Source organism: Uloborus diversus, chromosome 2 (genome assembly GCF_026930045.1).
Source record: "Uloborus diversus isolate 005 chromosome 2, Udiv.v.3.1, whole genome shotgun sequence".
NCBI classification, from domain to species: domain Eukaryota; kingdom Metazoa; phylum Arthropoda; class Arachnida; order Araneae; family Uloboridae; genus Uloborus; species Uloborus diversus.
The window spans coordinates 80,222,326-80,236,027 of record NC_072732.1 but is presented as its reverse complement, the minus strand read 5'-3'; the positions used below and the strand labels follow the sequence as shown (position 1 = coordinate 80,236,027).

The following is a 13,702-nucleotide window of genomic DNA, read 5'->3' as shown; positions in this document are numbered from 1 at the left end:
GAAAACTTCAAAGTACATTTAATCACTATATTTAATTAATATCTTGGGCTTTTGAGTTTAAGGCTACTTCCAATTAAAAAAAAAATCGCAAATTAAGAAATATGCTTGTTGCTGAAAAGTAGAGCCAAGCGCGTATTGCTGAGTGGCAGAAAATTGATCCTGTTTGCCGAATTCGACTTGTGCTTATGGTAATTTAAAAGATTTTGACAGTTTGGAATGAAACTTTGGCAACTACTGATTTTTGTCGAATGCCAGCAAGTACATGACACTATCTTTAGCAAAAGTCATCTACCGTAGTATAGTGTACTAACTCCTGTATTCAAATATGTTTAAAAAACTATTTAAAACCAAACTTCGGAAATCAAGGCTTAACATAATGATCATAAACATTTGTTTTTTTATTAACCTGATTAACCATTGAACTTTGTCATCGCCAATTAATGGCTTCATATTAAAAAATCTAATTTACGGTTCTCTCGTTATCTTTCACATATTCTTTATTAAAAGAAAAGGTCATTCATATTCATAGTGTATCCATGTAATATCATCTTCAGCTTATTATTTTTTTTGTTTCAAACGTTATTATAAATCAGATGTTTAGACTTAAAATCAGCTCAGCCCATGCACTTTCAAAAGCTTTTTTGCTTCATAATTTGATACTTTTTGGTAAATAGTATCGAGCTACAAAGAAATTTGGAACGTATCCAGTTCACGCAGATCGAAAATTGCTGACAAAACACGTTTTTTTTTTTTTTTTTTTTTGAAAAGTGATTCTATTCTGTTAGAGTTTTTTTTTGCTCCTGAAAATTTTCAAAAAGTGGAATGAGCTGGATTTGATACTAAACGCCTCAAATTATGATAAACAAGTATGTTTTTTAAAGTATAGCATCATTTATGAACGAAAATCTTACAAAACGAACTCGTCGACTTGTTATCAATATCTTTGAGGATTAGTCTTCATGTTGTGGGGCATTCCCTTCATTTCATTTGGGCGAATATCCTCAGGTGTAGTTTGGCTTCGCGTTGGTGAAATACCAAAATTTATTTATTGAAAAAGAAAGAACAACAATAAAATATAAAAATTCATGTATCCAAAAGTTCTGCCAAAATAGTTGTATGAAAAGTTTTATTTTTTGCCCCAAATGGCAGTCATGCTGCTTGGAGTCATTGTTTAACAATTGTTGCTGCATTTCGCTCACAACAGAAATAAAACCTTAGTCCAGAGTTTCGAGAGCATAGAAGTTGCTATATTTGCCGCATTCGTTTTATCAAAAAATAATCAAGGGTAAGAGTATAGAATAAGTGTCACATTGACGCTTGGCGACTGGTTTACTTTCTACGTTAGCGAAAACAGAAAAATATCGTTCACGTAGCAGCCACATTTGTCCTCGTTTTACCTTTTGATAGAACTTTTATTGTTTTTCAATGACAGCAAATACTTATTTGGTGAACTATTTATCATTTGATGGAGCTTTTGTTTCTGTTTAATTTAGTTGGTGGATTATTCTACATTTTAATGGAACTTTATTTAACGGATAGGTTTAACTGATTATTTATAACTGTTATTTAATAACTTATTTTAATTCTTTTTTAATGAATTATGTCACATGGCTTAGTTTAATTATTTGACTAAGAGGTTTTTTAAAATTTATTAAATGGAGTATTTAGTATCCTTTAATGGTTATTTCAGTATAAAGTAGCTTAAAAGGTCAAAATAATATGTGATATCGCCAAATAAGTAGTTTCAATGTAACTTTGACCAAAAGTGAGGACAAATACTATGGTTGCAATACAATTGTAGAATGTCGCCAACTAGGAAATCCTTAGCTTCCAATAGTGATAAATCCGCCATATCGCCAATGTCCCCGTATTCTACACTTTAGCCTAATCAAGCAAGATGCTTTAAATGCTCAAGAAAGCAACTAATCAGAACAATGCGATAATCAAATGGTGATGTGCGTCGTAAACAATCACAAAAGACAACAGCATTTGAATTTTGCTCTTTTAAGTACTGGAGTAAGACATCAAATGATTTTCTAAGCACTACACATAAAGATCGATATTAATTCATTTTTGCTACTCGTGAATCTTGAGCAAAATATTAAATCTAATAAATTTTCATGGACAAACAACCGAAAAATGCTCTTAACTTTCACTTTCTATAGAATAAAGGGTAAAATCAACTTCGAGTTCTTCATTTCGCTTCTCTACCACTCATTTCACCGATGTACAAAAATAGGGAAAATTTTATAGATTGTTCTAAGTTGTGATTCTTTTTTTTTTTTTTTTGGCCAAGCTGTGTCTGTTGGTTGTCATGGAAGAATAGACTTTATCACCTTTGTTTGGAAAAAATGAACATTATTTTTTGGTAACAGAAACATTTATTTTCGATTTTTTTTAAATTAAGCACATGTTCCTCTGCTTTTTCATTAACTCAGACATTATTGCTTTAACTTGCACGAGGTGATCAGTGAAACAATTATTTTGCAAGTAAATTTATTCAAGTTCTGATATAAGTATATATTAGTTCTGATCAAGTTCGTACAGGTTAATCATTTTTTCTTAAAAAAAAAGTAATAATTCACAATTTGCAACAACAAAATATTTATTACAAATTCAATTTCCAAAATTTTATGTCTCATTTTGTTTGCACCGACATTTTTTCTGTTGAATGTTCAAAGAATAATTTAAGGAAGAACTCACTAAATCGGCTCTTATAGAAGTTTAATGATTTATATTTTAGTGAAAAATAATTCTCGACAATTTTCATCATTCTTGTTCTTGAAAAAATGATTTATATTGAAAAACTAAATGAATCTTTCTTTTTTTTTGTATTAATAGTATATATTTTTTTCTGATAGAGCCAAATTGCTAAAATACATAAAAAGAAAATTGTGTAGACACTGAAAATATAGTATTCTTTAAGAGAATTATAGCTGAATTGATTGACCCTATCAGTTTACTGTTTGAAATACGTATTTCCTTTTAAAATAACAAATAAAAAAGTCAAATACTTTCCTGAAGTACTCAATCATCTCGTTATTAATTTCGATAAAATATTCTTAGAATTGATATTTCTTTTAAGTTTTTAATTTTTAAAATATGAGGCCGGTGTTTCTTAACCAAAGGAACATTGCTTTAATTTAATTTGAAGCTTTCTGTTCAACATCTTTGCATTATCTAAGTTATTATTTAGTTTTATGCATGGAATTAATTAATAAAGATGCAAATAAAGATTTCTGAATTTACAAATTTTGAACAGGAACTTTTAAACTGCTTTTGGTAGTTCAAAACTTCTATTATTAACAATGATTTCCATGACATTTTAAAGGTGCTATATATTTTCTTTCCATAAATATTCACATATGACATATTTAAGTCATTTACATCTTGATGAAATACCTTTTGTTGGACGATCTAATGATATTAACATTCAATGAAATGTGCAATAATCATTTAAATTTATTCTTCAAAATTTGAACTTCTCAACCTTGGAATTGATAAAAGCTATATTCTTGACTCCAAAAATGTTTTCGTGCCGAAAATTTTGATTGTTTCAAACAATAGATTTCTTAACAAGCATCAAAAAGTTTTTAAGAACAATTGAGCTTAAGTTCTTTCCGTCGAACGACTAATCTTTAAGCTATACAAAACAGTTGTATGAATTTTGCTTACAAAATCAGCTTTAGTGAAACAAAGCAAAAACAGATTTACTTTACAGAATGATACGAAAAAAAATCTACGAATTCACGAAAAGTAATAAAATAATTCCTTTTTTAACTTAATTTGTGATGCTTGAAAATAACGTTAGAAATTCTTCATGGCATCCAAAAAAAAAAAAAAAGCTTCTACCTGCAATTGCGACCGACAACTCAACAGCCCGATACTCGCACGCCTGGGATTAACTTCGATATCATTTTCGACTCGGTCACGTGACGAATTTGATATTGATTCGGGAATCAGAAGCAATTGTGTCCACGTGATCGGTCGAAAACGCAAGGGGAAGAAGTTCGACCGGTGCGATAATTGCCTTGATTTAGTCGTCAGAGAGCAAGAGCATCATCGAAATAGCGGATACTTTTTCAAAATAATCTCAAACTTGGAAATTGTGTGACTCTCCTTCAGAGCTAAATTGACGGTAGACCTATTTCCTCTGCTTTTTTTTTTTGCTTTGGAGCAATTTTAAAGTCACATTTTGGTAATCAATGTTTTATTTATAGTAATGTTTTATTATACCTATTATGATCCAATGCCCGAGTTTTTAAGCATTTGCGGTGAGTTCGGTCTTTATTATTACTTAACGTTTTGTTATTACCTAACAATAATTTCCCTTGCATTCATTCTCATGAATACAATAAAGGGTAATTCTTATATGTATTGCACATTTCATCGACGACTAGAATAGCATTGATTATAGAATGGCTGTAAAAGAGCGTGAAGAAAATAGACGTCTTTTATCACGTATTAAAAAAAAGGCTCGAAACTACAAGATATCTTAATTTCAGACATTTGCAAACTGCAATCAAAAACAGGCTAGCGCACCAGCTGCACTGTTTGACGTAACGTCACTTTCATCGCAACATTCTTGATAAAAAATGTATTTATCAGCCATGAAATTCTTCACATCTTTCACTTATTTCTAACTAACATGTGACCGGTTTTAATTTCAATGCTTCAAACACATTTACACCACAACGCACTATAAACAGATAGTTGTTTTCCCCAAATCTTGAAAACCACTGGAAGTGTTTTCCGTATCGGATGATAAAATTGCCGTAATGAAAATATTCTACTGTTAAAGAGTGCATATATTTTAGGCGCTACCGTTAGAAATGAAAACATGCATGATTATCTATAAAATGAATACTGCTTCTGGCACTGAATATTATTCTAATAAAATTGACGATTTGGTATCAAAGAAAAATGGCGATTTCTCTATTATATAAAGTAGATGAAAGGAATGCGTAGAATCTGCAGGTGATGTTTAAATGAGCGCATTTTTTGAATCTCTTTCGATGAAAAACGTCCTAGATTTTTTTTTTCTTTTCAAATCGGAAATTTTCAATTTTAGTCCATCGTATGAAAAATACGTTCCGAAATGCGTTTGACAATGTTGAAAGGTTCTTTTCTTTCCTTGCATGTTTTCCTGTAGATTGAACCTGAGGAAGAGCAGGTAAAAAATAATGGCTTATCGTCTTCGGTTGAAAGGATTGTTGGGACCATTCGTGGACTGGTCTACTAGGCCGTCGACTTCACTGTCGATCTCAATCACACCATCTGCAAAGGATATAATTTTAGCACTTTTGAAAATCAAGACATGTAAATAACTCAATAAAAATAGATGAAAATACAGGGTATTACCAAATTCTTGGAAAATACTTTAAAAAAAAAATGAAAAAGAACTCGTTTTGAGTACAAGCACAAATTAACATAGATACCCTGTTCTATAATCATTCTCCAGTTATTGGTGGTAGACAAAAAATTGGGTAAATCCTTGAGGAATTCCTAATTTCATTCGGTTGGACTCCGCGGTGATCACTTAATTGGCCCAAACCTTCTTACAGTCAGATTGTAAGGCGAGCACTCATCATATTTTTACAAGAGAAGAATTTGACCATAGATATATTGCAATATGATTCCACGATCATTGGGGAAAATAACCAACCAAGGTAATCTCCAACAAATGTAGGGTAAATGTAAACCCAGAACGAGCAATCTGTTCACGCAAATATCACTAAATAGAATCGGATTAACAACTCGCGATTGGTACCGCCGTAAAGCCATTGTAAATTTATAATAAGGATACAGTCATTGTCAGATGTTTTTGTGTCTTCACATAATTAGTTTGCAGTTTTGATATAAAATTCTATAACATCTAACTAGTAGGCAAGTGTACACTTTTATTTTCAAATGTTAATGTATTTATTACTGCAATTAGATATTTACGTTTAGCTATACGTACATGTTTTATTTATTTTTTCAGTACTTTTTAATCTAGCTATGGTGTATTCAAATCCAACATAGTGATGAAGGGTGATGGCACTCACCTAAGCTGGTGAGTATATGACACCAGCTCAGTGACTGAAACCGGCTCATATCGATGAGTCTCGAGCTGTGTGATGATGATGATCTAGATGATTTGCTTCCAATCCAATAGAATATGTAGACATAAAATCGCTGTTTTTGAGGAGAATTCGGTATAGATAACCAAACTTTTGATTTCGTTGTACTCAATATGTGGTTACCATATGAGTCAGTGAGAAGCAAAGGGATGTTAGTGACAAAATTAAAAATTTGGAAATAACCAGCAGAAATTGTAGGTGAACCTCTCCTCTGTCTTGGGGAAAGAGATGAAGTGTGAAAAGGGGGGCGCTTGAAACTTGCGCGAGCACTGAGACCTCAGGTCTATTGTACCATCCCCGCTTAAACTACTAAAGGAGCCCAGTAACAGAAATGAATTTCAACAGTTGCCTAACCGAAATTCTAGGCAGTTCCCAGGGATCTACATAGTAGTATCCCAAGTGCTCAAATCTTTGCGCAGAGCAGGAGTCACATTCACATAGCACATGAATTGAGCTTTCTTCAGTCATATGACATCCTCTACACGGAGGATTGTCGGTAACACCCATCAGGTTAAGATGCCTGTTAAGAGAGCAGTGTAAAGTTAGTAACCCAAAAGACTTCTTGATCTCATTCCTACTCAAATTAAACAGTTTCTTGGATCTAAGCCAGGGAGGCTGCTGGTTCAGAGTCTTGGCCTGTCTTTGAGAGTTGGGGGGAAAGAGATAGTACTAGTAGCCCTGATAGGTGCTGTTATACAGCATGATTTAGAAAAACTTTTCAATGAAAACCTATCTACGAGCTTATCTTTAAACATATTTTACTCAAAACTTGAAATGTACCAACACACTCTTACATTTGACCATATGTAAGATTGTGACGACCCACACAACTACACATATGACTTTTATCGCATTTAAATGCTGTATCCAAACTCTGAGCGTACTTAACCTACCTGGTCGAAGACTACTGCTTAATGCATAGTCTAGTCTTTAAGGGGTCATAATTAGAGCATCCATAGAAACTTGGATAAGTATAGTTTCATTGAAAGTTTGATTTGTAGTAATTACATTATTCATAGGTTTGCTTTCTTTTTGTTCTACTCATTATGAAACATTCTGTATAAAGTTAATTATTTTAATTTTGGCACACACAAAGATAACATTGCGCAGAAAAAATAATTTTTACATGTAACAAAGGGAAAATATAAAAAAATTCTTTTAGTAAAGAAAATTACTTTCAATGGTGTGAAAAACCAATTATCTTTCATAGCTAATATTGTATAACTTTAAATGTATCTACATCACGTCAACAACGGAAACATATAGTTGTACAACATATAAATAAACTGGAATAGTCTATAATAAAATGCATGTTCAGCGTGTCCACGTTTGACCTAAGCAATCTCTATTTTAGCAAACATTAGTCCCAAACGCGTACTTTCAATTGCAAAAACAATGGTCGAAATTAAATGTGGAGTTAAAGGAATAAAAAGTTTGCAGATAAAAAAATTTAATAAAATACACAATCTGAATTTTTATACAGTGCCTAGGTCACTTCATTCATATTTAGGAAAATCACAAGCATTTAGAAAAAAATAATAAAGAAAATAATCTGAACTCTGGAAATTTTGATGTTAGTACAACTAATATTCATCAAGATATGAGTTGTGGAATTTAGGGATTTTTACCACATCACACTTCTGGCATTAACACATATTCATGCAGCGACAGAATAAACTTGATTTTTTTTCCCAATAGGGTTGTTTCCAAAATTTTAAAAGTATTTTTTCTGAAAGAGCATGCTTAAAAACATAGGATCTGATTATTTTTTAAATAATTTATTTAAGTTTAATATTTAAAAAAAAGTACTTAAATCGGTGCGCTTTCATCGTTTACGCTTCTGTCCGATGACATCACAAATGATGAAATGCCATTCAGTGTTGCCATTTACGGAGAAAAATATTTTATTCGCATCTTTACTCACGTGTATTGTCAACGATATGGTTGATAGCAAGCTTAGAGTGCAGTTTTAATTGGCTTCTTGATTATTATAACATGGAAACATGGTAGAAAAATGTGCCAAAGAGCATCATTTGTGACGTCATCAAGACCACGCCTTGTTTGAAAAATCGGACATTTAAAAAAAATTAATTAGAAAATAACTGTTGGGAAAACGAAAGTATTATCTGAGTCGATATTATTATTATTATTATTATTATAATTTTTTTTTTATTCTATCAATTTCAGTGACAAAAACTACTACTTTTGATTGAAGGAAACAACCCCATTGTAAGAGTTTTCGTAGTGTGTTTTCCGAATTACAGTAGAACACATCCATTTATTTTTCAATATTAATAAAAGGACAAGCATATACTATTTTTTACTTCGACAGAAGACCATTACTGTTGTTCTGCTGATAGGACGATAATGTTCCCATAACATTTAGGGGCCGGTTCCTACTCGATACGTTAGAGTTTTGAACTAAAATATGTCCCTCAATTTTAGTCGCATATGTTTCTAGTTTTTCTTTGTTAGTGTTTTTTATTTTTATGACGTTGACTTCCCTAAATATGAATGTAGGAACCTGGGTACCATATAAAAAGCTAGATTTTGTATTTTTTTCGCTGCAAACTTTTAATTTTTTAACCTAGTTTCTCACTTTAACCACTTTTGTAATTGGGAGTATGCATTGAAGACTTAATAATGGTTTGAAAAGTACGTTTACGTCGATCAAGTTAATCGTCGACATGCTGCATATGGGTCATTCTCCAAAATGAGTAACTTTTAAACGAAAATATTTTTCAATTTCAAAAACGTTTGTTTTCTTATTTTTTTCATTCTCACATGAAAGTGTTACCTAGAAGTTTATATAAACAACGGTCCAGCTAAATTCCAATTATTTCACTCATAAATAAAAAGAAATAATAAAGTACCTTGTTCACGGAAATAAAAAAAAGAAAAAACTTTTAGTGTTTGCAAATAGAGGCAAATTTAATATAAAAGTAGTAATTTTGTTAATTGTGCAAACAATGAGCTACTTTAATGATTAGTGTGAATCTAATATTTAGCTCTCTTAATTAAAGCACGGCTTAAATTACAGTTATCCTTTTAGTTCAAATTTATGTTAAAAATAGTATAGTATTAATATATTTCTAAACTAGTAAATTTGAGAATATACTGGTAATTTATAATTTTGGTAAATTGTCTAAAATTGATGTATACCCCCTCCATCATTAATTCTCATCTCAGAAGTAGGGACATTAATAAGGTCTGTCACGGAGGTGAGATTCACGGGGGTGAGGAATTTTCCATTAATATAGGCCTAATGGATACATTTTTCAGGAATTTTTTTTCTTCCTTGCTACAATCTTCAAGCATGTTAAGCTTATGAAAACATGTGCACTTCTGTTTTTTTTTTTACATTAATTTACATCCCTGAAATTCAAGTTCACGGAGGGGAAAATTCTCAATAATCAAATTTGGTTTTTAAAATAAAATCTATATTCTTGTTTTTCAAAAAATATCTCCGAACTTCTTTATGTCTGAAAATAAACAAGGGGTACCCTTTATATCATAAGAAATAAAATATGGTGTCATTACTGCCATCTGTTACTGAGAAATGTCATTTTGTGTTTAGGTAACGGAGGTGAAAATTTATTGTGTGACGTAATTCCTTATTCTACTAAAAGGAACTAAAATACAATATTAAAAAATTAAATCTACTTAAACAATTAGTATTTCAGGCACTTGTGAAAAAAAAATAAGTAAATAACTTTTTATTTAAACAAATTATTAAGCAACATAAACAGTCACACCAGGTATGTGACATGCCACGGAGGTGAAAATTCACATGTTGTGAACCAAAAGTATATAAAAATAAATATTATTATTAGAAAATTGTTGGCAGGTTTAAATAGATATATTTTTTGATGAAATTAAAAATTATTGTAGCATGAATTGTTCCTTAAACATTTTACTAGAAAAGGCGTGTGACAAAAAAGTTACACTTTTCGATGAATGACCCATATACAGTTCTAGTTTGTTTTCTGTTTCTGACAGTTTTTTTAAAAATTAAAAGCAAAATACAGATTACCTGCTTGTGAGTTCAAATGCGAACCAATCGGTCGGATTCCCAAAGTATTGTGAGTCTGCTCATACTCTAATACTTCTTGATAAATTAGTTCTGTAAAGTAAATAGAAGACAGTAAATGACAGAACATTTACCTCAGAAAAGGAAATGATAAATGAAAGAATATTTTGATCTGAGTAGTTTTTGATAACAAAACAAGCAATTGTCTGAGGCTGAGCATTTAAGCAACCGAAATATTTTTTTTGCTCATTGATTGTGCGTTTCAAGTTAATAAGGAAAATAAAAGTTTCATATACTTTGGGTTTTTTCATTTTTGAGTTAAAAATTTTTAAAAATGAAAATATTGCGCAAATTAGACTGCACTTGGACATTTTTAAGCAATTATCGATCGAAAAAGTTTTTACATAGCTCAAACTGACTCTCTTTTGCTTTTTATGCACTTTAAAGTGACATGCAACGTGATTATACAAGAAGGCGAGAGTTAGGACGAATGTAACAGATTTAAGTGCAGAATAATACACTAATACTGGTGTACCTCGCATAACACCGTTAGGTTGTACCGTACTATATAGAAACCGTGTTATACGAAACTTTTTGTTTAATTATTTAAATTATTATTTTTTAAAATTAATTATGTATGTAAAGTTATGTACTTTCAGTTTGACATAAAACATTTTCCATTGCACAGACCAGCACGTAAATAGTTAAATAAGGAAGGGAGATAATTTTCATCACCTTTCCACTGCTGTACAGTATGTTCTCTTTCGTCGACTGAATGGTCGTACGGTGCTGGAGCAGGCTGAAATAGAATTAAGAAAAAATTAATTTCAGCTAAAAAAACGAAATGAACGAAAAAATTACTAAATTTAGTTGGTTTTTCTTTGAAAATTACCTAATAAGCAGCATTTAATAAAACTCACAAACATTGGCGTTGGAATATAATATGCAGGGGTGCACCCGCATGTAAATCAGGAAAAACAATTTTTTTTCCTAGTTTTTTAATGTTATTATTATAATTATTATTTTAACTATTTAATTTTTGTGATTTTTTAAAATTATTTTTTGCTTATTTTTTTATTATTTGCACTAAATTAATTGATTAACTAATTATTTATTTGTTTGTAATTTATTATTATTTCGTTTGTCCTTTAAAAATTACTTAATTTTTGTTTTTGAAAGTGAAGGTGGTGAAAGTGAACCCACCCCCTTGACGTTCAAGGTTTACTTGGATCGCGGGTCGGAGCCCGGGTCCAAAGGCGTATGATTGTTGTTTTCTCTTCATGTGCCCCTTTCCCACATGGTGGTAAAAATTTAAACTAATGTTTTCTTATTTCAGATTTCTTTATTGTATAGCCCATATAACGTGTTTACCAATATTATATAATTTGTCTCTATTAAAAGAGAACTACGTTGGTTCAAACATAACTAGAGTTATAAAACCTCTGTACTTTGAAATTCATTAGTATTAAGTCGTGAATCCAAAAACGAGGTCACTTCTAAAGGGCATTTTGCCCTTTTAAAAGCTCAAATTTGAGAAATATTTATTTTACGTAACCTTAGAGAGATATCGGCTTCTAGTCGATTATCAAATCACAACGAAAGCACAACTTAAATCTTATGTACAATAAAAATAATGTTAGCAAGCACATCGAGTCACATAAGCTGCAACAATCAACAGCAACAGTAACAAGCAACAATCACAACACCAATAGCTTATTGTTCTTAGACTTAGGTAAATAAGATTTTTGTACATAATTTATGATACATAACAGATGTATAGTGGGTAAGAAAGACTTGCACTTAAAAAGAAAGTTTATTTGAAAAAAGTACTTTGGATGTTTAGGGTATTCTTTTTTTTTATATTTTGGTCTTTTCTCATAAAGTTTTATGCCCTGTTATCACAATATTTGTTAAAAGCATGTAGGTGGTGCTAAAATTGAGAACTGTACATGTTTATGAAAGAAAAAACTTATTGAGGCGACAAAAGGGAGATTTTGAGGGTTCACTCCTAAGAACTATTGGTTTAAACACGTATGGCCAGTGTTAATATGATAGTTTATACCCATGTAAGGATTGTTATGACCAAACCCCTTCATAGATCATTCATTTTCTACAAAAACGTAAATATAGAACTAAATTACCAAATGTCTTCATAATATAACGATTACTGCCCTATTCAAACTTGAAAGGCCCAAACAAAAGTTTAAGGTCTGCCGAATTTATCCATCTAGCCATCCCATACTTTAAATAAAATTATTCTTCGTTTAATCAATGCCATTAATAAAAGTTCAGCAGAAATATAGCAGAATATATTTGTTATCTCGTACACTCAAATACTGATTGTCAGAAACTTGATCTTTGATGAAATTGTTAACGAGTCTGCATGAAAATGATAGGGTCACCATTTTAAGTCTTTTGTACTGAAGTAAGGGATAAAACATAAAACAGTATCTAGATCCATTTATTAGTTCGTTATTTTAATTTCACGTATGGTGGAAAAAAATGCATTCGTTCAAAAGAACTTTCGATTAGAATAATAATATTATGTAAAGTTATGTCATTTAGTAGATTCATGTATTATCTATCAAAACATGTTTCTCAATACAACAATTTTGGTTTTAACCAATTGATATTGCTGAATGCGGGGTTTATCTCCTTTTACAAAAAAGGAAGTATTGTATTCGCGAAAAAATTTTCACTAAAAAATCGACCGTATTTTCCATTTTGCTCACCCCCGAATTGAATGTTAAGTTTTTTTTCGACTCGACCACACGTTGATAAGTGTCTAAGAACGTATAGACACGCGAAATATCCATTTCGACGATTTCCGAGTTAGTTACAACGAGTTTTCTCGTGACGTCTGTATGTATGTGCGTATGTATGTCGCATAACTCAAGAACGGTATGTCCTAGAAAGTTGAAATTTGGTACGTAGACCCCTAGGGGGTCTAGTTGTGCACCTCCCCTTTTGGTTGCATTCGGGTGTTTCTAAGGGGGTGTTTTGCTCCTTTTTGGGGGGAAATCATTGTTAATTTCGATGTAAACTCAAGTGGTGTTACAACTTGGCGGACACTTGGCGACATATCGCCAGTCTTTTGGTCGCCAAGTTTTGACGCTAACTTGGCGACAAATTTGGTAATTTTTTTTTTTTTTAATCTGGTTTCAATTTGGCCACTGTTGGTGATATTTAGAAAGTAAACTATTGAATCACATTAAAATTGCCAATAATAAGAAAATGACATTAAATTGGAGTAAAAAGAAGTCATGTGAGGTACACATCAGCTCGTTTTTTTTTTTGCTACATAAGCAATTTTAGATTAATCTATCACATGTTTTAATGCATAATTAAGACAGTTTTCTTTACGAGAACTTACATTTACATACAAAGTGATCTTAGATGTCGGATTAAAAAACAGTGATTTCAGTATTAACAGTAAAACACAATGTATTCAGTATTACTATGATTCATAACTTCAGTTTTTCTCCTTTCTGATCAATAGAAAACAATTTAGTCACAAGATGAGTGAACTAAGCTAACTAATAAACTAAGA

General features: G+C 31.2%; 1 protein-coding gene across 1 annotated transcript in view; it reads right to left on the bottom strand.

Moving 5' to 3' along the window:
- Nucleotides 1–222: 222 nt before the first annotated feature.
- The window catches only part of LOC129235249 (stress-activated protein kinase JNK-like), a 115,321-nt gene continuing 101,841 nt past the window's right edge, over nt 223–13,702 (bottom strand). The window contains exons 10-12 of the mRNA XM_054868958.1: nt 10,888–10,951; nt 10,156–10,245; nt 223–5,277 (exon numbers count right to left, since the gene is read on the bottom strand). Of these exons, the coding sequence (XP_054724933.1) occupies nt 5,189–5,277; nt 10,156–10,245; nt 10,888–10,951 (243 nt within the window). The 3' untranslated portion in view covers nt 223–5,188. The remainder of the gene's footprint in view (nt 5,278–10,155; nt 10,246–10,887; nt 10,952–13,702) is intronic.